The sequence below is a fragment of the Macaca mulatta genome, chromosome 20 (genome assembly GCF_049350105.2).
Source record: "Macaca mulatta isolate MMU2019108-1 chromosome 20, T2T-MMU8v2.0, whole genome shotgun sequence".
Taxonomy (NCBI): Eukaryota; Metazoa; Chordata; class Mammalia; order Primates; family Cercopithecidae; genus Macaca; species Macaca mulatta.
Window position 1 is genome coordinate 15,102,976 of NC_133425.1, and position 27,323 is coordinate 15,130,298.

The following is a 27,323-nucleotide window of genomic DNA, read 5'->3' on the forward strand; positions in this document are numbered from 1 at the left end:
GGAACCACTGCCTGCCCTGTTGTGATCTAGTTATGAAATTTGTACTAATAATATATTTGCATTTATAGGTTGTTTCAAATAGTATAAAATTTAAAATTACAATTTCTGTTCTTTAGTAGTATCTTTTAGTGATACCCTGCTCTAAAATATTTCTCCAGAGTGGTTGAAGAATTGGACCTCTGATTTCATTTCCTCTAATGGGTGTATTAGTCCATTTTCATACTGCTATGAAGAAATACCCCAGACTTGGTAATTTGTGAAGAAAAGAAGTTTAGTTGATTCACAGGTTTCACATGGCTGGGGAGGCCTTGGGAAACTTACAATCATGGCAGAAGGGGAAGCAAACTTGTCCTTCTTCACATGGCAGCGGGAGAGAGAATGAGTGCCAGCAGGAGAAATGCCAGACACTTATGAAACCATCAGATCTCGTGAGAACTCACTCACTATCACGAGACTAGCATGGGGTAAACCACCCCCATGATTCAGTCACTTCCCACCAGGTCCCTTCCAGGACACATGGGGATTATCGAAACTATTAATTCAAGATGAGAGTTGGGTGGAGACCCAGCCAGACCATATCAATGGGAAAATCTTGATTGTTTTAACCCTTGTTGAAATTAACTAATATTGATGGTTCCTCTTCTATTCCCCTCACCTTAATCTTTTTTATTGCAGTTCCTCAGTTCCAGTTTTTTTTTTTTTTTCTTCTCATGTTTGCTTTGTTCCCTCGACTCAGTTGCGAACCCAAGGAGGGAAGAGACTCAGCTTATATATCTTTTCTGTCATACCTGGCAGAATTAAGTATAACATATTTTACCAGTTTTGAAAAACAAGGCTACTACAAACCTGGCTTACTCTTTCTGTGATTATTAAGGATCTTGTCATGATATGGTTCCAAATTGCCAATCTTAGTTATGATTGTACTGTCCTCTAGATCTACCGTATAAGATATGAGCCACCTCGAAAACAGGAATTCTTGCTGGATCACAATTATATCCAAAGTACCTAGAGCACCACACAGGAACACTCCACAAATGTTTTTCAATAAATGCATGAGTGAGTAATGAATGCTGCTCCCAAGGCAGAACCTGAGCTGTTGATTTTTTGTTTTAATCTCTGATAGAAATTTGATTTCTTGTATCTATTTCAAAGTCTTGATCTTGATTTTTCTTTAAAACTCAGGGTGTTTAATGGGGCCTCCCACCTGGAGTTTTTAAAAATCAAAATTGTATCATATATGTTTTTTAGTTTCTTAATGATTTTTAACCCCTACTTTCAAACCCTGAAAATGTTTGAATATAAATGATTTACATTTTAACATCAATAACACTTTAACCTTATAAACAGTCTCAGGAATCTCTTGGTGGCATTTTTTACATGTGGCATTTTTTTTTTACATGCTTATGTTGTTTCTTAAATATTTGAATATAAAATCAAAATAAGCAACTGCTTTTTTTACTCTGGAAAATCAAGAAGTAGTACCCGACCAAGATACTTTTTACCTTAATTTTTTCTACTTCCTTTACCTATCACTGGTCTTGGCATATTTACTTCTAATATATTCCTTGTTGTTATTTTTTTTTCTCTTACTGCCATCATCATGTAGATAATTTTCAGTACTACAATTTACAAACGATAAAATCTAGAATTTTGAAATTCATTTCAAAAATGTTGACAATGTTTTCTCCCGCAGGGAAAAAGCGAGCATGGTTGTCCCTGAAGAAAGAGAAGGCAGAGATGAAACAAACCTAGACCTAGTAAGAGGCACAGCGTCTACAGATGTTTCCACTGACACTCGGAAAGCCGGTGAGTCCTGCACTTTGTCAAGCACCTCCATTGCCTGAAAAGGGGGCCGTGAAGTTCCAGAGTTACTCTGCCAAGGCTTGGTCTGTATCAACAAACTCTTAAAAACGGGGTTTAGGCCAAGGAGAGGATGTGTACTTCCCTACTCTAATCTCAGCTCTACCATTTACTCACCATGTGTCCTCCTCAGAGCGAAGGCACTGTGTCATCTGCAAATCATGTGAGGTTGAGTTCTAGGCACCCCAGCTTAGAATGGGTTATGTTCCAGCTTTGCCTTTATATTTGGTTGGTTGAGACTCAGAATGTACTTTTGCAAATAAACTTTGGTAAATGGTGGTTAGGTTCTTATCTCAACCTAAAAAGCCAGTTTAACCCAGAGTCGTCGAAGGAAGTTTCTCCTTCCCTCCTCTGCCTCTCCCCTTAGCTGTACACATAGGTGGGCTGCATACACTCCCCCTCTCCTTTTGTATTCATGTCTTCTTGGTAGCTCCCCAGATCTCCGGTGTCTGGTACACATTGCTGTGCAGTGTCCGAACTGGGGCATGCCACCAAGACCTGCTGAATTCCAAGTGCACTGTGATCCAGAAGTCACCATTTTCCCATTCCCCAAGTTCCTAGTTTCCCATGCCAGCAGCTGATTCCAGCCAGGCGGCATGAGAAGAGCAATACGATTGAGTTGGTTTAACCTTTGGTGAGGCCAAATACAGTTAGAGCAGTGGGTGTCAGAATTTAGTAGACTTTAGAATAACCTCAGATGCTTGTTAAAACTGTAGATTCATAGCCCTCAATTCATAGAAATTCTGACTCAGTGGATGTGAAATGGAGCCAGCATCTCGGGGGCTTCTCATGGAAGTGGTTTTTGGACCATACTTTGGGAAACACTGCCTCAGAGCCTCTGTGTCTTGTTCAAAGAAGATTCTTTGAAAAATCAACCAGTTTGTTGACATTTCATGAAGAATGACAGAATGTAAGGCAGTATGAAGGAAGACAGATTGGAGTGTATGGGTAGCTGTTCGTAGAAGTCTGTCCCTAGAGGTCAGTTCTCATGCCTTCATATTAGTTGCCTATGGCTGCTATAACGAATACCACAGACTTAGTGGCTCAAAACAGCATATGTTTTATTATGTTACAGTTCTGCAGGTTCGAAGTCCAAATGGGTTTTATGAGGCAAGATATTGGCATGGCTGCATTCCTCCTGGAGGCTCTAGGAGAGAAACCCTTTCCTGGCCTTTTCCAGCCTCTACAGGTCACCTGAATTCCTTAGCTTATAGCCCCTTCCTCCATCTTCAAAGCCAGTAGCATAGCATCCTGTCTTCTCTGATCATCCTGCCTCCATCTTTCACTTCTGAGAACCCTTCGGCCTACCTAGATAACCCAGATAATCTCCCAATCTCAAAATACTTAACAGAGATACATTCTGAGAACTGTGTCATTAGGTGATTTTGTCATTACATGAACATCACAGAACGTGCTTACACAAAGCTAGACGGTCTGCCCTGCTGCACATCTAGGCTATGTGGTGTGGTCTATGGCTCCTGGGCCACAAACCTGCATAGCATGTTACCGTACTGAATACTCTGGGCAAGTGTAACACAACGGTAAGTATTTGTGTATCTAAACACATCTAAACATAGAAAGGTATGATAAGAATACAGTATTGTGATCTTATGGGATGACTGTCTTACAGGCACTTTGTCATTGACCAAAACGTTGTGTACAGCACATGACCGTATTGATAGGTTGCAGGGATTTGGATGTGGACATCTTTACGGGGTACCATTATTCTGCCTGCAGCAGCCCTTGATACTTAAAAATGTAATCCTTAAACAAGCAGTATTAACATCACCTGGGATTTTGTTATAAATCCAGATTCTTAGACCCTTTAGATCCCAGACCTACTAAATAACAGAATCTGCTTTTTTTTTTTGAGACAGAGTTTCACTCTTGTCGCCCAGGCTGGCGTGCACTGGCGCAGTCTCGGCTCACTGCAACCTCCGCCTCCTGGGATCAAGTGATTCTCCTGCCTCAGCCTCACAAGTAGCTGGCATTACAGGTGCCCGCCACCATGCCCAGATGATTTTTTGTATTTTTAGTAGAGACGGGGTTTCACTATGTTGGCCAGGCTGGTCTCGGACTCCTTTCCTCAAGTGATCCACCTGCCTCAGCCTCCAAAGTGCTGGGAATACAGGTGTGAGCCACCCCGCCCGGCCCAAATCTGCTTTTTAATGTTAGAATGTGAGAAACTGTGGTCTAAGATGTTCGTGTTTTTCCCAGCTCCTTCCCTTTCTCCATCTCTGGACTCTTTGATGTAAACACAATAGTTCCTAAATCACTAGATTTACTCAGTGAGCATTTTGAAGCATCTACCGTGTCTGCTATTTTAAGCATCTGCCCTCAGGCTTTGTCCTAGAAATTGGGCATACATTGACCAACAAAATGTGGTCAGTGCAATAATAACGGGCTATGAGGAAACTACGCAGGGGAGACCTTAGCAGATATGTGTGGATTTACAAATCGTTGCAAGTAAGGAACTACTGACAGAGTCTGACTTTCCTATTAGCTCAGTTTCGTTCAAGGGAAATTGCTTCTACTTTATAAACAAATCTGTTTGAAAATATAGAAATTATATGGAATATTACTGTATAGAATTATGTAACCATCCATCAGCGTTAACAACAGAAACATCGATTTTTAGATTTTGTTATATTCCTTCTTTGATAGTTCTTCCCCAGTGACATTACTTACTTTTTCTCTACAGGTGGCCAGGAACAGAATGGTACACAGCAAAGCGTAGTTGTGGATATGCGTGAATTTCGAAGTGAGCTCCCATCTCTGATCCATCGTCGGGGCATTGACATTGAACCCGTGACTTTAGAGGTTGGAGATTACATCCTCACTCCAGAAATGTGTGTGGAGCGCAAGAGTATCAGTGATTTAATCGGCTCTTTAAATAACGGCCGCCTCTACAGCCAGTGCGTCTCCATGTCCCGCTACTACAAGCGTCCTGTGCTTCTGATCGAGTTTGACCCCAGCAAGCCTTTCTCTCTCACTGCCCGCGGTGCCTTGTTCCAGGAGATCTCCAGCAATGACATTAGTTCCAAACTCACTCTTCTTACACTCCACTTCCCCAGACTACGGATTCTCTGGTGCCCCTCTCCTCATGCAACGGCGGAGTTATTTGAGGAGCTGAAACAAAATAAGCCACAGCCTGATGCGGCGACAGCACTGGCCATTACAGCAGATTCCGAAACCCTTCCCGAGTCAGAAAAGTACAATGCTGGTCCCCAAGACTTCTTGTTAAAAATGCCAGGGGTGAATGCCAAAAACTGCCGCTCCTTGATGCACCACGTTAAGAACATCGCAGAATTAGCAACCCTGTCACAAGACAAGCTCACGAGTATTCTGGGGAATGCCGCAAATGCCAAGCAGCTTTATGATTTCATTCACACCTCTTACGCAGAAGTCGTATCGAAAGGAAAAGGGAAAAAGTGAACAGTGATGGCTGTTTTCTTATCCCACACCTGTGCTTTTCAGCTGCTCCTTGCCAGACATCATAGGTCGTCATTAATTATTAGGTTGGTATTTCATTCTTTTCCAATGCTCTCAATGGTTGTGCGGGGGACCAGAAGCCAGGATTCCTCTCTTAACTCTGCAGTTAGGCATCACTTTAACTTGCCTGTGCCTGCTCTTGTCCCTCCCTGCACCATCCATGCCAGGCTTAGCATGTTCTGGTTTGCAGGATCAGGTAAAGTTCCTACAAGTGTTTACAGAAGGTAGAAATTTTACCTGATCCTGACAGATCTCATTTAGAAAGGAACATGCTTTCTATGAGGGACAAGAGCAGGCACAAGAAAGCTACCATTTTTAACAGTCCTTGTTATCTGGTGCAACATAAATAACAGTCTAAATTGCACTTAATACCAGTGCCCCGTGGCTCTCCAGATCTGTTCTTTGCTGTTGCGTCTACTGGACGTTTGAACTGATGTTTGTGTAGGAATCATGTTCTGACCCTTTGTCTATGAAGGAGCCTTCTGGAACACTGAGAAGGAACATCTCTCTGCCATTCCTGACCAGTTCTCTCTACCATTTTCTTCAGCTCCATACTTCTTCTGCCTGTCTGCTCTAAGGAAATTTCATGGAGCCTTTAAGGTAGTCTAATTCAAGACAGTCTCCTCTAAAACTGGCTGACTAGTCTTCTAATGACCCGAACATATGTAGCATATACTATAACTTCATTGTTCAAAATTAGTATTTTTAAAACAAAATGAATTACCTATTTGCAAAAGTTAATGATGAAGAAGCTCTTAGAATTCTCAATTTTTGCACATATTCAGTCTCCTAATATCCGAGATCTCTAAGTCCAAATGGCTAGTTACAGAATTTTTTCAGACTTCCTCGTTTCCCAGCTCTTATATCCTAAGACACCAGCATCAGATCTTCTAGAAATATGACCTAATTGGCAGTGAGCCGAGATCGCGCCACTGCACCCCTGCCTGGGCAACAGAGCGAGACTTCGTCTCTATTAAAAAAAAAAAAAAAGAAAGAAAAAGAAACACAACCTAAGCTCACCTTCCTGTGATTCGTATTTCTCACAATCCTGTGCCAGCGTGGCCCCTTTCTTTTCTGTGTGAGGACTCAAATGCAAGCCAGTGAGTGGCCCGCTAAGCTCTTAAGATTTGGTTTTTCTGCCTTGAGATAAAAAGGATTGTCGGTAAATGAAAGATCAATGTATGGAATATATAAAAATTCAAAAGAAGCCGGGCGCGGTGGCTCAAGCCTGTAATCCCAGCACTTTGGGAGGCTGAGACGGGCGGATCACAAGGTCAGGAGATCGAGACCATCCTGGCTAACACGGTGAAACCCCGTCTCTACTAAAAAAAATACAAAAAACTAGCCGGGCGAGGTGGCGGGCGCCTGTAGTCCCAGCTACTCCGGAGGCTGAGGCAGGAGAATGGCGGGAACCCGGAAGGCGGAGCTTGCAGTGAACCGAGATCCGGCCACTGCACTCCAGCCTGGGCGACAGAGCCAGACTCAGTCTCAAAAAAAAAAAAAAAAAAAAATTCAAAAGAAATACATTTAAAAATCCATAAAGAAAAAAATCTCATTCTAAACTTCCTGATTAAGTTGACTTTTTACGTAAGTATACAAATAGGATATTCACAGCATCTTTGTACAGTTTTTAAACTTTTATATTTAAACATTATTAACTTACCTGTTGTTCACACGTTGAGTAATGAGTAGGAAATTTTCTACCTCAGGAGCTGATACAAACATCAGTTCTGCTAGCCATATCACACATGTTAATGTTTCATCAACAGCTATTTTTTTGTTTTTTACAGTATTTGAACTAATAGTGGATCATGTAACACAAAACTGTCTTCGACTTTAACAAAATTATCATTATTATTATTATTATTATTATTATTATTTTGAGGCAGAGTCTCCCTCTGCTGCCCAGGCCGGAGTGCAATGGCACGATCTCAGCTCACTGCAACCTCCGCCTCCCAGGTTCAAGCAGTTCTCCCTCCCAAGTAGCTGGAATTATAGGCGTGCACCACCACGCCCGGCTAATTTTTGTGTTTTTAGTAGAGACGGGGGTTTCACCATGTTGGCCAGGCTGGTCTCAAACTACTGACCTCAGGTGATCCACCTACCTCAGCCTCCCAAAGTGCTGGGATAACAGGCGTGAGCCACTGCACCCAGCCAACAAAATTATTTTTAACTGTCCTTTCTGAACTGAACCTCTCACATTGGCATCTTGATTTATTGGTACTTAACAGTATATATGGATTTTGAACTCTACACAAGGATACTACCAGAATGAATTGAGGGGTATCAGAACCAGATTGGTTATAGTAGAACCCTGTAAGATGATGTGGAGAGTAAGGAGAAGTACAAGAAATAAAAATTAGTTTAAGATGGAATAAAGATTTGGGCTGCTATTTTTTTCCCAGGATTCACAATATACCCGCTAGAATGGAAAACAAAAATTTGAATGATTACAACATTATTGTTAACATTCAATTTTGTATTTATTTTATTGAGTATAGTTCAGAGTGTATTAAAATAGACCTACCACTTCAAATGATGATTATTATAATGTCTCTTCACCCTGTTCTAGCACTTCTTGCAGTATGTGGTTTCTGTTTTTTTCTCGTATAATTCTACTTGCCTTTTATTGTTGTTTCATTATGTAAAAGGAACATCTTCACATAGCATATCCTATGAAAGGGGTTTCATTCCAAGTTGAGTTTTCAAAAATAAGGTCTTAAAGCTACCATTTTCAACAGTCCTTGTTATCTAGTGCAACATAAATAACAGTCTTAATTGCACTTAATGCCGGTGCCCCGTGGCTCTCCAAATCTGTTCATTGCTCTTGTATCTGCTGGACGCTTGAAGACAGGTGCACTGTCTCGTATGTATTTGAATTATGAACATTAATTTCTAATGAATTCTAAAATTGTCATTGTAAGTGAAAGCCTCTCGCTGCCACTTCCTCTTCCAACTACATAAATATATTTCAATGTATTTCCAGTTTTGGAAAATTTTCAATACATCCATCAAGTGTTTACTTAGATTTTTGTACAAATATTTTTACAATCTAAGAATCTTTGGTAAAGGAACTAGAGATGCATGCAGTTGCAAAATTAATGTATTTATTTTCCAGCAGAATTTTATTAACTTCATTTTTTTTCTCTCAAGATAGTAAATATCCAGTGTACTTATGAACTCATGTTTAGCTCTTTTAAAACCTTTTCTAAAAGCTAAATCAGCATTATTCTATTTTACAAGTTGTTTGTATAAAAATGTGAACATATGAGATATTGTGAGAAATCATTTTGTTTCAGTTAAATCATAGTGCCTCTTTTGATACTTTCTTAAAATTATGCAAGAAGAAAACATTTTTAGTAGTGGTCATAAATATTATCCTTTTGGCAGTAAGTTATTACTTCTTCAGCCTGAAGCTCAGTAGACAATATGTCTATATATGTTTGAGTACATCCTGGTTACAGTTTCCCAGCTCATGAGGAACTGAAAATAGTCTCATTCATCAACCCACTAGGATGTGAAGGGTTAAGTCTAGATTTGGTCGCGTTGAAATCCCACAATATAGAATTAATAAATGGCCTTCAGCAGGAAAACCTACACTGAAGCAAATCCGAAAAAGTGGGTCATGGGAGACAGGCATTACCGGTCTTTCCTTTTGTTTTGCAAGCATACTTTGATTTTCCTTTGGCTCACAAAACTTCTTTGGGGAAATTCTGTTTTGTGTTCAGTTTAACCTAGAAATATCCTCTTAAAAACCAACATTTAGGAAAGTTCTTTTTTCAGGATGGAGTATATTAAAATTAAGCCAGGCTTTGACATGAATTATCACTTTTCTTTATTATTTTGTTTTCTATTTTGGTTTATAGCTATTTCTGGCTCAGTTCTGAACTTCAGCACTTAATCATCCTTATCAACCACGTTTTTGGTGGCCTAAACCACTGTGCTGTTGTTTTTTAATTTAAAGATGCATAAGCCAAAATTTGGATGGGAGTGAGACATAACTGATTTATATGAATTTTAATGGGGTTGTATGTGTGTGTGTTTAATAAAATATATATTTATTCAGTATTTTCCTCAGCATTTTATGGGCAAAGTAAAAATAACAATGTATAGTGAAAGGGCATCTATTACCAGCACTGATAATTTAAAATCCTGAAAATGTTTCATTTTTTTCGTTTTTGTTATGAATAAACGATTAAAGAAGAAATGCTCTTTGAACCGCTGCTTTTGCTGTTTAATTCATTTGGTAACCTACTTTCTAAGACTTGAAAATACTGGTTACTTTTCCTTTCTGCTTTTCATTCTGTATCATGTCTCCTTAAGGAGGAAAACAAGAGAAAACAAAAAAACTATTCTTCGGAAAATATTCATCTGTCAGTTTGTGATGAGTGTGCAGTGAGCACAATGCCTGGGATATCTTAGCTCAACAAAGGTGAATTCCTGGACACTCCTGCCTCGTACATTTTTGTTCCTTTAATGTCAGAGTTGGAAGAAATGAATTATCCTTTCAACACCTCTGGAATTTATTGTAATCTTTCAAACAAGCTTAATTATTGGTTATTGATTGACTCAATGATTTAATTACATTTGCTTCTGCTTCAAAATGTAGATCTGTATCCCTTTTTAACAAGGTGTGAGACAGGTTATTTCTCAACATGTTTTAGTGTCTGAATAAAACTTTGGCAGACTAACCCCTTCTTAGCAGCAGTGCTGCAACTCACATTTTTTAAAAATCACTTAGGCATTATCTCATTTAATCCTCATAACAAAGCCATGAAAGTACTATTATTTAATCTTGTTTTACAGTGATGAAACTGACACAGAGATGCTAAGTAATTTGCTCAAGGTCACCTAGTAGTAAATGGTGGAACCATGATTTGAAACGTTAATGTACAGCCCATAATGAAACAGTGGGGGCTGTGGGGAGTAGTGGGAAACATTTCTGTACGCTTTTATGTATCTGATTACAAATATGTCATAGAAAAAGCAAATTGGTTTTTTATTTTGTCTTTTGAGACGGAGTCTCGCTCTGTCACCAGGCTGGAGTGCAGTGGTGCGATCTTGGCTCACTGCAACCTCCGACTCCCGTGTTCAAGCTATTCTCCTGCCTCAGCCTCCCAAGTAGCTGGGATTACAGGCGCCCGCCACCACACCCAGCTAATTTCTTGTATTTTTAGTAGAGATGGTGTTTCACCATGTTGGCCAGGATGGTCTTGATCTCCTGACCTTGTGATCCGCCCGCCTCGGCCTCCCAAAGTGCTGGGATTACAGGCGTGAGCCACCGTGCCCGGCTTGCAAATTGGTTTGTTTTTTTATCTCTCTTAAAGTGTCAAAAGCAAGTATATAAAACTTAGATAATACTGAGTCTCCTCTCTGTGTAGAGCTAGATATTCAGCAGTAGCCTAGGCTGTCTGTGATTTTCTAGGGCCATATGCCTCTTGGTCACTCATTAGGAGGGCTATTTTGCAACCTCATAAGAATAGAGGTTAATTTAAATAAAACTATTGGCCATGCAAATGATTCTTGTCCGTTGCATTGCAAAAGCCATTGCCTAGTGTAGCATTAACCGGTTTTGCATTTTTTCAGAAATGTATTTCTGCACTCCTTTGACCAACAAACTCCAAATCTCCAGGTCTTTGACTTTCTTCTGAACCAGTCTTAATATCTTCCTGATTTCCTCATTGATTGAGTCAAATAAAATCTTTGACTTCTGTTTTGTTCTTTTTGTATGAGAGTCATGGTTTTAACTTTTTTTTTTTTTTTTTGAGATGGAGTCTTGTTCTACCACCCAGGCTGGAGTGCAATGGCACAATCTCGGCTCACTGCAACCTCCGCCTCCCAGGTTCCAGTGATTCTCCTACCTGAGACTCCCAAGTAGCTGGGATTACATGCACACACCACCACGCCTGGCTAATTTTTTGTATTTTTAGTAGAGACCGGATTTTGCCATGTTGGCCAGGCTGTTCTCGAACTTCTGACCTCAAGTGATCTGCTCGTCTTGGCTTACCAAAGTGCTGGGATTACAGGCATGAACCACCGTGCCCAGCCTATGGTTTTAACTTTTTGAAAATTGTCCTTTGGAATGGTATTGCCAGCATGAGCTCCTGAAGCTCCCATATAAAGATAAAACCCTGTTTCCAGCCTCATGCCTCCTAAAGTTATAAAATAGAAGAGGGTATATATATAAAATTGTATATATATAATTTATATATATATATAATTAAGAAATATATATTTCTTAAATATGCAAGAAGTATAACTGGTACTAATACATTAATATGTTGAAAACTATAAACTGATTAGATATTAATTTTAAGAACTACAAATTTTAAGATGCTGGCATTTTTCAGTGGACTCATCCTCATTCTGTTTACAAAAGCTCCGCTGAATATTTAGTCTGAGTTCCTTTTCTGTGTAGCCGTTGACTATCAGTGTTAAAGAGGCTGATTCATGAATGAGAAATAAAAGGAATTTTAGATACTCCCAAGGATCTATTTGTGTGACTAAGAGATTTCTACGTGAGAAGAACACAGCTCTCTGAGGCCTGAAAGGTAAACAAAATCAACTCAAGATTTTAAATAAAAGGGTTTTCTGGTTTCATGACAATAGCAAATAAACCACGTCTAATGAAATGGTAGCATGGCATATTTGAGATGATAATATTTAGGGACCCTTTCCTCTAATTATGAGCTCCAGAACTTGGCATCATTTAAAGAGTGCTCTTCACTGAGTAAAAGATGTACCTCCCCGTGCAGCTTTATTTCTGGGAAGGGTGACACCCAACAGAAGCTTAGGAGAGAGGACAGTTTAGTAGACCAAGAGAAGCGTGACCGGGCAGGTTTATTTTCAGCGTCAGGCATTATTGCATAAGGCAGAGAGCGCTCTCTGGGTTTGATGCTATAACAAACAGTCCACGCCATCAAGAGACATTCAGTCTTGCAGTGAAGAGAAGTCAAAGGTAGAAAATGAGCAGGTGGAAGAATAAAAATGCCACGAGAGAGAGAGAAGTGTTCCTGAGGTCAGAGGAAGAAGTCATATCCCTGCAGGGAACAGGAATAGCCTCAGAGAGGAGGTAGAATTCGAGATGGGTCTTAAAAAACAGCTAGGATTTCAGCAGACAGATGCAGGGCACTCCACTTCAGCCCCGGTCTACCGCTTTGTGAAGAAACAGATGGGAAATAGGATAATGATGTTTAAAGAGGGAGTTGTGAACGCTAAGTAGGAGAAATAGGAGGGCCATATTGTAGGAGTCTCTTAAGGGCTAGGATGAGGAGTTTGTTCTTATTTCAGTAGAAAAGTGAATGTTCAATTAAGGAAAAAATGAAACAGAAGCCTTTTAAAATTTTGGTCTGGCAGTAGAGATTTTGAAATGGAAAGGAACTAATATTAATTGACAGTGTGTCATGTGGGTTATGGATGCTACCTTTACAGACAAAGAGACAGATACTGAGAGATTAAGAAATTAAAGCCACAGTGGAAGGACATTGCAGATTCAGACTCCAAAACCTGTCATCTTTCTGCCAGCCGTTGCTGGCTAGAAGGGAGGATTGGAGGTGAAAAGTCCACCTCAGAAGCTGTTGTAACAATCTAAGCAACAGACAACGAAAGCCAGAACTAGGATGACAGCTTTGGAAATGGAAGGAAAGACAATCTTTGGAAGGTGGCAAATGAAATGTATGCCTGGGAAGAGTCTAAATAATGCCTAGCTTTTAAGCCTGGGCTCAGGAGATGAGACTGTTGAAGAGAAAAGTTAAAGTCTGGAGAAGGACTTGATTTGGGAAAGGAGAAGTACAGTTTTAATTAGGTTGATTTTGAAAAAGCAGAGAGTCAGGGGACAGTCTTAATACAAGATGTAGTAGGGGTTGGGCGTGGTGGCTCATGCCTGTAATCCCAGCACTTTGGGAGGCTGAGGTGGGCGGATCACTTAAGGCCAGGAGTTCGAGACCAGTCTGGTCAACATGGTGAAACACCCATCTCCACTAAAAATACAAAAATTAGCGGGGCGTGGTGGTGCACACCTGTAGTCCCAGCTACTCGGGACGATGAGGCGTGAGACTCTCTTGAGCCTGGGAGGCTGAGGTTGCAGTGAGCCAAGATTGCACCACTGCACTCCAGCCTGAGTGACAGAGAGAGATTGCCTCAAAAAAGGGGAAAAAAAAGAAAAAAAAGATATAGTGGGCATCTGCATGGAAGTGAGAGCTGAAAACATTGGTTGAATAAATAAGTGGTTAAGGTAAAGAAACCTGAAACGACTAACAGAACGCTAAAAATGCCTACACTTAGGAGGTGGCAAGATAGAGACAGAATATGAGAAGAAGAAACTGAGTCATCCAGCAACCAGAATGAAAAGAGGAAGGAATTTCAAGGGAGTGACCCACAACATCAGGAGTTGAGCAGTGTGAGCGCTGGTGGCCTGGTGGCCTTGGAAGCAACAGTGAAGACAGCGCTGGTCATCCTGTGTGGTGCGTCCAGGAGACCTAGGGGCATGTGCCCGCCTGAGGGTCTGAGGAAGCCATGGGGGATGGTGAGGATGAAGAAAATGAGGATGAGGCAGGCTGAACAGAGGGGCGATTTTGCTCGTTGGTGATCAGGATGAGGAAGCAGAGCAAAGTGGGAGAAGGAAGACCCTAGAGAGAGAACAGAGAATTAGGTAGAACCAAAATTTAGTATTGTGGGGGATGGGGGTGGAGGGAAAAAACCGAACTTGGTTTTGCTTTTCTTCCTTTCACACCTACAGAAAACCTGTTTTTGTATTGAATTGCCTCTTCTTAAAGACCAGCATTTACATGATCCTGCTCCCCCCACGTGAAATGGAACAGGCACGCCACAATAAGTAGTAATGAGCCTTTTCGGCAGCCTTCTGTTTTAACAAAACGCTGCTGTTTGGCATTGAAGTTTGCTTGTGTTTAAGCTCGCGTTGGAACAGCCTAGAACCCCTCTCTGTTTGTAACCTGACTTTATAGTTTTGTTATTATTTAAAGCCTCCCTTTCAGCGATTTTTTAAAACCAAAATATATGCTGGCTAATGTCATCTGGAAACTGAAAGTCGATGTTCAGCAACTCTCACTCGCCAATCCTACAACTTGGTAAGGATTTTTATTTTGGTCGTACTGAGCTTACTTACTGTAACTGGGGCGGCTGAGTTGCTATGGTAATTTGTTCTCAAAACAGAGCACTTTGCTTCAATGCATTGAAACAGCAGATAAATCTACTTCATGTTGACTTGATCGTGACATTAATTCTGGTTGAAACATCCTCCATGCTCCCATCAGGACTGGTGTATAGGAATTTTAAATTGGGGCCAAGAAGGCATTGGCTAAAAGAATTGCAACTTCGGCTTTTTAAACCCCGGCCTTCACAATTCATACAACTGAAGGCTGTTGGCTCACAGCCTAGAGCTCTGCCCCGGGGGCGGCTTGCAGCTGGGGAATGGTTCATCACTGAAGCAATTATGTGGTTAATGGCTCCAGTGTGGGCTTGGGCTGAGAGATGTGACTCATGCCGCCCTCTGTCACTAATAGATGGGGGTTGGGGGTGGGGTGGACAGGACTCAAGGACGCCCTGAAAACTCAGCTGCCTTTTCCCATTCCTCTTGCAAATAAATCCGTAACTCACTAAGATCTGCCCTTGGGATTATGGGAGGAAGACCTCAAGTCTAAGACTTGGCACTCCCGGCCTCCATCGGTAGGGGTCCCCATTGAGTCACACGTCCTAAACTACACTGGCGCCCCCGAACACTTTAAGGATGACTGCCCTCCGAATTGGGGTGTATCTGCCTCCTATTCTTGCCTAGCCATGACAGAGGAGAGACAAAAAGTAGATGCCTGACTTCCAGCATGACTCATTATAAACAAATAGAGGACAGATTGACTTCCTCTTATCAGAGCCCGAGTCTGTGCCCCAGGACAGAGCGTGAGTCAGAGTTGAAGTCCCAAGTCTTGTTGGGAATTTTCCCCCTGAGAAAGAGGTGGATTTTTCAGTAGAGTTCTGTTGATTTCTTGAATACTATCGGTGACCCCATGTTAAGCCCTGGGCTTCTGCCTGAGGTCACATCCCTTCAAAACCAAAAGAGCTTCCAGCGTAAGGATAAAAACTGGCTGGGCCCACAAAGAAACTCATTTGGAATTGATAGAAATGTTTGTAATTTTAGCGGTGATGGTTTTGCAATATATAGATGTCAAAATCGTAAAAGCATACACTCTTAATATGTGCAGTTTATTGTATATAAATTATACTTCAAATATTTTTTAAAAGAAACATAGTTTAGCAGGAAAAAAAAAGATGTAGGAGACACCTGCATTGAATTGAGAACTGAAGACACTGGTTGAATAAATAAGTGGTGAAGGTAAAGAAACCCGAAACGACTAACAGAACACTAAAAATGCCTACACTTGGCCGGGCACGGTGGCTCATGCCTGTAATCCTAGCACTTTGGGAGGCCAAGGCAGGCGGATCACCTGAGGTCAGCAGTTTGAGACCAGCCTCAACATGGAGAAACCCTGTCTCTGCTAAAAATACAAAATGAGCCGGGTGTGGTGGCACATGCCTGTAATACCAGCTACTTGGGAGGCTGAGCCAGGAGAACTGCTTGAACCTGGGAGGCGGAGGTTGCGGTGAGCCGAGATTGTGCCATTACACTCCAGCGTGGGCAACAAGAGCGAAATTCCATCGCAAAAAAATAAAATAAAATGCCTACACTTAGGAGATGGGAAGACAGAGACAGAATATTAGAAGAAGAAACTGAGTCATCCAGCAACCAGAATGAAAACAGGAGGGAATTTCAAGGGAGTGACCCACAATATCAGGAGTTGAGGAGTATGAGCGCTGGTGGCCTGGTGGCCTTTGACGCAACAATGAAGACACTGCTGGTCATCCCATGTGGTGTTTAACTATTACTGTGATTTATCATGAAGCTCAGCGTTCCCTCCTCCCTTCCCCATCCATACCGATTTATCGCTTGTATTTGGGTGCAAACACACACAAAGTACCTGCCTGAAGGGACCATGAGGTCACAGCATCTAATGCTGATCTCAAACTCCCAGAGTGTGTGTTAGTAGGTGACATTTATTTTTACTCAACTCCCTATTTCAGTAGGCAAAAGAGAATGAAGGCAGTCAGGATAGGTGAAACCCAGGTTGGTGACAAATTTGGAGGAGGGAGGGGGAGATGTTGGATATTAGGTTGGTGCAAAAATAATTGTGGTTATTATGCCAGGAGCGGTGGCTCATGCCTGTAATCCCAGTACTTTGTAATCTTACTCTGTAATCCCAGTACTGTAATGCCCAGAGGCTGAGGCAGGAGGATCACTTGAGGTCAGGAGTTTGAGACCAGCCTGGCCAACATGGTGAAACCCGTCTCTACTAAAAATACAAAAATTAGCCGGGCGTGGTGGCCAGTGCCTGTAATGCCAGCTACTCAGAAGGCTGAGGCAGGAAAATCACTTGAACCCAGGAGGAGGAGGTTGCAGTGATCTGAGATTGCACCACCGCACTCCAGCCTGGGTGACAGAGCAAGCCTCTGTCTCAAAAAGAAAAAGAAAAAAGAAAATAAAACATTTTTTAAAAAGTAATTGCAGTTATTGCTGTTACTTTTAATGGCAAAAACCGCAATTACTTTTTTTTTTTCTTTTTTTTGAGATGGCGTTTCCCTCTTGTTGCCCAGGCCAGAGTGCAATGGTATGACCTTGGCTCACTGCAACCTCTGCCTTCCAGGTTCAAGTGATTCCCCTGCCTCAGCTTCCCGAGTAGCTGGGATTACAGGCATGCGCCACCACAGCCGACTAATTTTATATTTCTAGTAGAGACGGGGTTTTGCCATGTTGGTCAGTCTGGTCTCAAACTCCTGACCTCAGGTGATCCACCCACCTCAGCCTCCCAAAGTGCTGGGATTACAGGCATGAGCCACCATGCCTGGCCCACAATTACTTTTACAACAACCTAGTAACAAAGGAAAAAGAAGCACCTTCAAGGTACCCCACCCCAGGCGGCCACAGGACAGGAGAAGGCTGTTTACGCCTTCAGATTTCAGCAAATGCAAGTTGAGTCAAGCCAACAGCATGACGGCATGCAAGGTCTGTGCCATTGGGCTGGGGCCACAAAACACGCACACGTGAAATGACCTAACACTTGGAAACCAGCACACCAGGGAGCAAATTAATTTAGGGAGAAATGAACACATGCATTCTTAGATGGCACAAAAGAAAGGTTTGTGCAAGCCAGGTTAATCAAAGAGCAAGCAACCATGAGGGTGGAGTGGCCTGGATTTGTTTTTAAATGTAAATAACTTCAATTGGGAAAATATGAACATGTATCCATGCATGGACTTGCTTATGATCTTCAGAAAAGTACATGATCCCTCTCTCTTTCAGATAAATGCCCTTCATGATGGAAAAGGAGGCTTTGCCTTCCTCTTGCTATAGGTATTCTCTTGGGGATACCTACTTCTGACTGCTAACCTTATGGGAAAGGTCTTTCATTTCGACTGCTAACTTCATCCAAAAGGAATTACTTATTTCTTTCATTTCCCCTTCAGTCTCTGGTAAGGCCAGCATTTTCATGCTGCCATCTTTTGGCAAACAAATTCAACATACACAAGTAATTTGGAGAACTTGCCATCTTAACAGGAGGGTCAGCTGGGCCCGGTGGCTCACGCCTGTAATCCCAGCACTTTGGGAGGCTGAGGCAGGCGGATCAGTTGAGGTCAGGAGTTTGAGACCAGCCTGGCCAACATGCTGAAACCCCGGCTCTACTAAAACTGCAAAACTTAGCCGGGCATGGTGGCAACTGCCTGTAGTCCCAGCTACTCAGGAGGCTAAGGCATGAGAATGGCTTGAACCCGGGAGGCGGAGGTTGCAGTGAGCTGAGATCGTGCCACTGCACTCCAGCCTGGGCAACAGAGAGACACTCAGTCTCCAAACAAACAAGCAAACAAACAAGAGGGTCATTAATGTTGGCAGTCTTTTTCTGAATCTCCTAACCTCTCAGTCACTGTCACTAAATCTGTATGTGCAATGTGTGTGTGTGTGTGTGTGTGTGTGTGTGTATTTTTTGACCCTCTGGATTCTGTACCTATTTTGAAGGCGTGTCCTTGCCACAGTGGCTGATCTCACATATATCTGTCCGTGTCCTTAATTTCTAAAGACAGTCCCAAATTTTCACAATTTTTTTGACATACCTCCATAAATATACATTCATACTTTGTAGGTCATTTTCTGCTATGTAAATATGATCTATCAGAAGAATGCTTCATTCAACAAGTATTTTCTCTTGACATTCGGGGTCTAAAAAATTATTGTTTGGAAAAAAATGTCAATTTATTCCACAAACATTCAGAAAGCGTCTTCTGCGTGCCAGAACAGTCAAGCCCAGCCCATAGTTTGGAGTTAAAGTTGTAGTTTTCTCCAAGTCTTAAAGAGTGCAAGAAGCAAAGCCAGCTTTTGTATTTGTAATGATGGAATTACAGTAAAGTGCTCCTTAGATATACATTTTTTTGAAAATAACACTCATTGCCTGGAAATGAGCAAAGCTTCACAGCACTGTGATCTGTATTACAGAGTTCTGGGTGCTAAGAGCATAGGTTACAGGAGCTGTAAAAGTATACTTCTCCATGGCAGACTGCCAAGCAAGGGCTTATTTCACATTTAATGCCTTGTAGGAAAAAGATAGCCCAAGTTGAACAGATGAGAAAGTTCAGTCGTCTTGAAAAGCGAAGAACCCATGTCCTCAGCTGTTCGGATCTTCAGGCTGTTCGCCGGTTTCGAGGAGTGGTGTCAGAGGGCAGTTTTGAAATGAGAGAGAAGGTTTATAAAAGGAAGGACGTGTTCCAGGTAGATCTTTATACTGTATTCCTTAGAGCTGTGCTGGAGAAGCTTTTGTGATATGGTTTTTCACTGGGGCTCCAAACCTTTGATGTATCCCTTCAAACTGAGTCTTCCATCTGTAGTCCAGATTGGAGCTTCCTGCATTTCCTTGAGTTTATCATCTTGTTTCTTTTCTCATACACTACTGTTTAAGATAGGTGTTTTTGTTTTTAATCGGGCCACTAGTGCATAGAATCAGAATAATCATAATTATTGGTTTATCAAACACATCATGGACCCATGCATGACCTGCTCTGATTCATTTAGTTTGTCATTTTTATTTTGTATTTTTTTATTTTATTTATTTATTTATTTATTTATTTATTTATTTATTTATTTGAGACAGAGTCTTGCTCTGTCGCCCAGGCTGGAGTGCAGTGGCACGATCTCAGCTCACTGCAATCTCCGCCTCCCGGGTTCAAGCAATTCTCATGCCTCAGCCTCCTGAGTAGCTGGGATTACAGGCAGCTGCCACCATGCCCGGCTAATTTTTGCATTTTTAGTAGAGACAGGGTTTCACCATGTTGGCCAGGATGGTCTCGAGCTCCTGACCTCGGGATCTGCCCATCTTGGCCTTCCAAAGTGCTAGGATTATAGGCGTGAGCCACCATGCCCAGCCCATCTTCTTTCTTTTTCTCATACACTACTGTTTGTTTAAGATAGGTGTTTTTGTTTTTATTGGGGTCACTAGTGCATAGAATGAGAATAATCATAATTATTGGTTTATTAAACACATCATGTATCCATGCATGACCTGCTCTGATTCATTTAGTTTGTTATTTTTAATAATGCAGAAAGTAATGAAGTGACCACTCCCCACAACCCAAACAGGACCTTGACAATAAGATTGTAACTTTCATCTAATGATCCAGACCCACACTCCACCCTATTTCCCTACCTCTCCCGAGCCACAGTGAATCCTCCTTCTGATGTATGTGGTTTGCTATTCCCTGGCTTTCTTTTTCATACAGTCTTATTCTTGTATGTATTATGTTCAGTCCAAAAAGTGTGTGCGTATGTTCATAAGTTTATAAAAAGTGTAGTTTTTTAGGACTCACTTATATTGGTAAGATTTCTCCTGTTGTTACACGCCGCTGTTCTTCACTCGTTTGGACGCCTCTGTAATATGTCATTAGATGAACATACCACAGTGGATCAGCAGCCTTCTCCTGACTGGTCACTTGGGTTGCTCACAGGTCCTTTTTTAAAACATTTTTAATTGTTGTGGGTACATAGTAGGTATATATATTTATGGAGCACCGGAGATATTTTAATACAGGCATACAATGTGTAATAATCACATCAAAGTAAATGGGGTATCCATTACCTCAAGTATTTATCTTTTGAGTTACAAACATTCCAATTATACTCGTTTAGGTTGGTGTTTTCTTTTTTGGTTTTTTTTTTGAGACAGAGTTTCACTCTTGTCACCCAGGCTAGAGTGCAATGGCGCGATCTGAGCTCACTGCAACCTCCGCCTCCCGGGTTCAAGTGATTCTCCTGCCTCAGCCTCCTGAGTAGCCAGGATTACAGGCGTGCACCACCTCCCTCGGCTAAGTTTGTATTTTTAGTAGAGATGGGGTTTCACTATGTTGGGCAGGCTGGTCTCAAACTCCTGACCTCGGGTGATCCCCCTGCCTTGGCCTCTCAAAGTGCTGGGATTACAGGCATGAGCCACCATGCTCTACCATGTTTAGTTATTTTTAAATGTGTAATAAGTTACTGTTGACTGTAGTCACCCTGTTGTGCTATCAAATACTAGTTCTCATTCATTCTATATAATAATATTTTTGTACCCATTCCCCAGCCCCACTCCCATCCCACACTACCCTTGTCAGCCTCTTATAACCGTCGTTCTACTCTCTATTTCCATGAGTTCAATTGTTTTGATGTTTAGCTCCCACAAATAAGTGAGAACACAGGAAGTTTGTATTTCTGTGCCTGGCTTATTTCGCTTCACATAATGACCTCCAATTTCATCCATGTTGTTGCAAATGATGGGATCTCATTCTTTTTTATGGCTGAATAGTACTCCATTGTGTATAAGTACCACATTTTCTCTATCCATTTGCCTGTTGCTAGACACTTAAGTTGCTTCCAAATGTTGGCTTTTGTGAATAGTGCTGCAGTAAACATGGGAATGCAGATGTCACTTTGGTAAACTGATTTCCTTTCTTTTGGGTATATACTTAGCAGGGCAACTGCTGGATTATAAGGTAGCTACATTTTTAGTTTTTTGAGGAACCTCCAAAGTATTCTCAACAGTGATTGTACTAATCTACATTCCCACCATCAGTGTACAAGGGTTACCTTTTCTCCACATCCTCGCCAGCATTTGTCACCTGTCTTTTGGATAAAAGCCATTTTAGGCCAAGTACAGTGACTCATGCCTGTAATCCCAGCACTTTGGGAGGCCAACGCAGGTGGATCACAAGGTCAGGAGTTCAAGACCAGCCTGGCCAACATAGTGAAACCCCATCTCTACTAAAAATACAAAAAATTAGCCAGAAGTGGTGGTGGGCACCTCTAATTCCAGCTACTTGGGAGGCTGAGGCAGGAGAATCACTTGAGCCCAGGAGGTGCAGGTTGCAGTGAGCCAAGATCGCGCCATTGCACTCCAGCCTGAGTGACAAGAGTAAAATTCCATCTCAAAAAAAAAAAAAAAAAAAAAAAAAGCCATCTTAAGTGGTGTGAGGTGATATTCCATCATAGTTTTGATTTGTATTTCTCTGATAATCAGTGCTGTTGAGCACTTTTTCATATGCCTGTTTGCCACTTGTATGTCTTCTTTTGAGAAATGTCTATTCGGGTATTTTGCCTATTTTTTTATTGGATTATTAGATTTTTTTTCCTATGAAGTTGTTTGAACTCCTTAAATATTCTGGTTATTAATCCCTTGTCAGATGGGTAGTTTGCAAATATTTTTTCCCATTCTGTGGGTTGTTTCTGCATTTTGTTGATTGTATCCTTTGCTGTGCAGAAGCTTTCTAACTTGATGTGATTCCATTTGTCCATTTTTCTTTGGTTCCCTGTGCTTGTGGGATATTACTGAAGAAATCTTTGCGCAGTCCGATGTCCTGGAGAGTTTCCCCAGTGTTTTCTTGTAGTTTCATAGTTTGAGGTCTTAGATTTAAGTCTTTAATCCATTTTGATTTGATTTTTGTATGTAATGAGAGATAGGGGTCTAGTTTCATTCTCCTGCATATGGATACCCAGTTTTCCCGGCACTATTTATTGAAGAGATTGTCCTTTCCCAATGTATGTTCTTGGCACCTATGTTGAAAATGAGTTGACTGGAGATATATGAATTCATTTCTGGGTTCTCTATTCTGTTCCATTAGTTTATGTGTCTATATTTTTGTGCCAGTACATGCTGTTTTGGTTACCAAAGCTCTGTAGTATAATTTGAAGTTAAGTAATGTGATTCCTCCAGTTTCATTCTTTTTGCTCAGGATAGCATTGTCTATTCTGGGCCTTTTGTGGTTCTGTATAAATTTCAGGATTTTTTTTTTTCTGTTTTTGTGAAGAATGTCATTGGTATTTCAACAGAGATTACATTAAATCTGTAGATTGCTTTAGGTAGTATAGACATTTTAACAATATTGATTCTTCCAATTCATGAACATGGAATATCTTTCCATTTTTGGCATGCTATTCCATTTCTTTCATAAGCATGTTACAGTTTTTACTGTAGAGCTCTTTCACTTCTCTGGTTAATTCCTAGATATTTTATTTTATTTGTAGCTATTATAAATAAGATTACTTTCTTGGATTTCTTTTTCAGATTGTTCACTGTTGACATATAGAAATGCTACTGATTTCTCTATGTTGATTTTGTATCCTGCAACTTTGTACTCAATTTGTTCATCAGTTCTAATAGTTTTTTGGCAGGGTCTTTAGTTGGAAAAACGTATAAGATCATATCATCTGCAAACAAGGATAATTTGACTTCTTCCTTTCCAGTTTGGATACTCTTTCTTTCTTTCTCTTGTCTGATTGCTCTAGCTAGGACTTCCAGGTACTATGCTGAATAACAGTGGTGAAAGTAGGCATCCCTGTCATGTTCCAGATCTTAGAGGAAAAGCTTTCAGTTTTTCCCCATTCAGTATGATACTAGCTGTGGGTCTGTCATATATGGCTTTTGTTGTGTTGAAATATGTTCCTCCTATACCCAGTTTTCTGAGGGTTTTTATCATGAAGGGATGCTGAATTTTATTAAATTCTTTTTCAGCATTAATTGAAATGGTCGTGTGATTTTTGTCCTTCATTCTGTTAATATGATGTATCACACTGATTGATCTCTGTATGTTGAACCATTCTTGCATGCTGGTATAAATCCCACTTGGTCACGATGAATGATCTTTTTAATGTATTGTTGAATTCATTTTGTTAGTATTTTTTTGAGGATTTTTGTATCAATGTTAGTCAGGGGTTTTGGCATATAGTTTTCATTTTTTGATGTTTCTTTGTCTGGTTTTGGTATCAGGGTAATACTGGCCTTATAGAATGAGTTTGGAAGTATTCCCTCCTCCTCTATTTTTCAGAAGAGTTTGAGTAGGACTAGTAGAATTGGTATAGTTCTTCAAATGTTTGGTAAAATTCAGCAGGGAAGCCACTGCATCTTGGGCTTTTCTTAGCTGGGAGGCTTTTTATTATTGCTTTGATTGCATTACTTGTTATTGATCTGTTCGGGTTTTGGATTTATTTGTGGTTCAATCTTGGTGGGTTGTATGTGTCTAGAAATTTATCCATTTCTTCTAGGTTTTCCAATTTATTGGCATATAGTTGCTCATAGTAACCTCTAATGATTCTTTGAATTTCTGGAGTATTGGTTGTAATATCTCCTTTTTCATTTCTAATTTTATTTATTTGGGTCTTCTTTCTTTTTTTCTTTCTTTTTTTCTTCTCTCTCTTTTTTTCTTAGTCTGGCTAAGAGAGTGTTGATTTTTTTTATCTTCTCAAAAAACCAACTTTTCATTTCCTTGAGCTTCTGCAATGTTTTCTTCATTTCAATTTTATTTATTTCTGCTCTGATCTTTATCATTTCTTCTCATCCACTAATTTTCGGTTTGGTTTACTCTTACTTTTCTAGTTCTTTAAGATGAATTGTTAGGTTATTTGAAGTTTTTGTCTTCTTTTGATGTAGATGCTTAGAGCTATAAACTTTCCCCTTGGTGCTGCTTTCACAGTAGCCCATAAGTTTTGGTATGTCGTTTCCATTATCATTTTTCTCCAGAACATTTTTAATTTCCTTCTTAATTGCTTCACTGACCCACTGGTCATTCAGGAGCATATTGTTTTAATTTCCATGAATTTGTATAGTTTCCAAAATTCTTGTTATTGATTTCTAGCTTTATTCCATTGTGGTCATAGAAGATACCTGCTACAATTTCAACTTTTAAAAAACTTTTAGGATTTGTTTTATGGCCTAACATATGGCCTGTCCTTGAGAGTGATCCATGTGCTGAGGAGAAGAACGTGTATTCTGTAGTTCTCGGATGAAATGTTCTGTAAATATCTATTAGGTCCATTTGGCCAATTGTACAGATAAGTCTGATGTTTCTTTGTCAGTTTTCTGCTGGGATGATCTGTCCAATGCTGAAAGTGGGATGTTGAAGTCTCCAGTTATTATTGTACTGGGGCTTATCTCTCTCTTTATCTCTAATAATATTTGCTTTATATATCTGGGTGCTCCACTGCTGGGTGCATATATACTTAAAATTGTTATATCCTCTTGCTGAATTGACCCTTTTATCATTATATAGTGACCATCTTTGTCTCCTTTTATAGTTTTTCTCTTGAAACCAATTTTGTCTGATATAGGTATAGTTACTCCTGCTCTTTTTGGGTTTCCGTTTTCAAGGAACATCTTTTCCTATCTTTTTATTTTCAGTCTATGTGTGTCTTTATAGATGAAGTGGGTTTCTTGAAGGCAACAGATCTTTCAGTCTTTTTAAAAAAATTCCTTCAGCCATTCTATGTCTTTTGATTGGAGAGTTTAGTTCATTTATATTAAATACTATTATTAAGGATTTATCCTGCCATTTTGTTATTTGTTTTTCTGATTGTCTGGTGGTCGTCTCTTCCTTCCTTCTTTCCTTCCTTCCTGTCTTCCTTTTAGTGAAAGTGCTTTTCTCTGGTGGTATGTTTAAATTTCTTTGTTTTTATTTTTTGTGTATCAGTTGTATGTTCTTTGTTTTGAGGTTACCATGAGGTTTGCAAATAATGTCTTATAATTCACTATTTTAAACTGATGATAACACTGATTGCATAAACAAACTAAGAAGCAAAGAGAAAACTAATAAAAAATCTACACTTCAACTTCATTCCCCCATTTTAAAACTTTTTGTTGTTTCTATTTATATCTTATTATACTGTCTATATCTGGAAAAGTTTTTATTATTTTTATTGGCTCATCTTTTAGCCTTTCTACTCAAGACATGAATAGTTTACACACCATGATTACAGTATTATAATATCCTGTGTTTTCTTTGTACTTACCAGTGAGTTTTGTACCTTCAGATGATTTCTTATTGCTCATTAATGTCCTTTTCTTTCAGATTGAAGAACTCCCTTTAGCATTTCTTGTAGGACAGGTCTGGTGTTGATGAAATCCCTCAGCTTTTGTTTGACTAGGAAACTCTGCATTTCTTTTTCATGTTTGAAGGATATTTTCCTATCCTGGGATAAAAGTTATTTCCCTTCAGCACTTTAAATATGTTATGCCATTCTCTCCTGGCCTGTAAGGTTTCCATTGAAAAGTCTGCTGCCAGACATTTTTCTCTTGCTGCTTCCAGGATCCTTTCTTTATCCTTGACCTTTGGAGGTTTGATTATTAAATGTCTTGAGGTAGTTTTATTAGGGTTAAATCTCCTTGTTGTCCTATAATCTTCTTGTAATTGAATATTGATGTCTTTCAGGTTTGGGAAGCTCTTCGTTATTATCCCTTTGGATAAACTTTCTACCATTATCTTTCTCTACTTCTTCTTTAAGGCCAATAACAGATTTGCCCTTTAGAAACTGTTTTCTAGATCCTGTGGGTGTACTTCATTGTTTTTTATTCTTATTTCTTTTGTCTCCTCTGACTGTGTATTTTCAAATAGCCTATCTTCAAGCTCACTAATTCTTTCTTCTGCTCAATCAATTCTGATGTTAAGACACCCAATGCATTCTTCAATATGTCAATTGTATTCTTCAATTCCAGAATTTCTGCTTGATTCTTTTAAAGTATTTAAATCTCTGTTAAATTTATCTGGTAGAATTCTGAATTGCTTATCTGTGTTGTCTTGAATTTTGCTGAGTTTCCTCAAAATAACTATTTTGAATTCTCTGTCTGAAAGGTCACATATCTCCATGTCTTCAGGATTGGTCCCTGGTGCCTTATTTAGTTTGTTTGGTGAGATTATGTTTTCCTGGATGGTCTTCAGGCTTGTAGATGTCTGTTTGTGTCTGGACATTAAAGAGTTAGGTATTTATTATAGCCTTTGTAGTCTGGGCTTCTCTGTACCTATCCTTCTTGGGAAGGCTTTCCAGGTATTCAAAGGGACTTGGGTGTTGTAATCTAAGTTTTTGTTCGCTGTAGACAAATTTTCATTAGGGGACACTCCAAGCCCAGTAACACTGTGGCTCATGCGGACTCGTAGAGGTACCACCTTGGTGGTCGTGGATAAGATCCAGAATTCTCTGGATTACCATGCATAGATTCTTATTCTTTTCCCTTACTTTCTCCAAACAAATGGAATCTCTCTCTCTCTCTCTCTCTCTCTCTCTCGCTATCTGAAACTAGGAGAGGAATGACACAAGCACCTCTGTGTCCACTGCCACTGGGACTGTGCTGAGTCAGGCCTGAAGTCAGCTCACTGCTCAGTTTCACCCAAGGCCCATGGTAACCACTGCCTGGCTACCACCTATGTTCACTCAAGGCCCTAGGGTTCTACAGTCAGCAGGTGACAAAGCCAGCCAGGCTGGTGTTCTTCCCTTCAGGGCAATGAGCTCCCCTGAAGCCCCACGCAGCTCCAGAGATGCCAGGAGTCAAGGACTGGAGTCAGAAACCTTAGGAATCTACCTGGTGTTCTATTCTACTTTAGCTGAGCTAGCACCCAAGCCATGAAAC

At 40.4% G+C, this 27,323-nt stretch overlaps 2 protein-coding genes across 2 annotated transcripts in view; both read left to right on the forward strand.

Annotated features, from left to right (window-relative positions):
* The window catches only part of ERCC4 (ERCC excision repair 4, endonuclease catalytic subunit), a 32,251-nt gene extending 22,692 nt beyond the window's left edge, over positions 1–9,559 (forward strand). Inside the window, exons 10-12 of the mRNA XM_077987064.1 lie at positions 1,694–1,806; positions 4,562–6,559; positions 7,473–9,559. Coding sequence (XP_077843190.1) covers positions 1,694–1,806; positions 4,562–5,295 — 847 coding nt within the window. The 3' untranslated portion in view covers positions 5,296–6,559; positions 7,473–9,559. The remainder of the gene's footprint in view (positions 1–1,693; positions 1,807–4,561; positions 6,560–7,472) is intronic.
* A 4,834-nt stretch (positions 9,560–14,393) lies between these two features.
* MRTFB (myocardin related transcription factor B) overlaps positions 14,394–27,323 on the forward strand; it is a 310,684-nt gene continuing 297,754 nt past the window's right edge. Inside the window, exon 1 of the mRNA XM_077987084.1 lies at positions 14,394–14,438. The gene's annotated coding sequence lies outside the window, so the exon portion shown is untranslated. The remainder of the gene's footprint in view (positions 14,439–27,323) is intronic.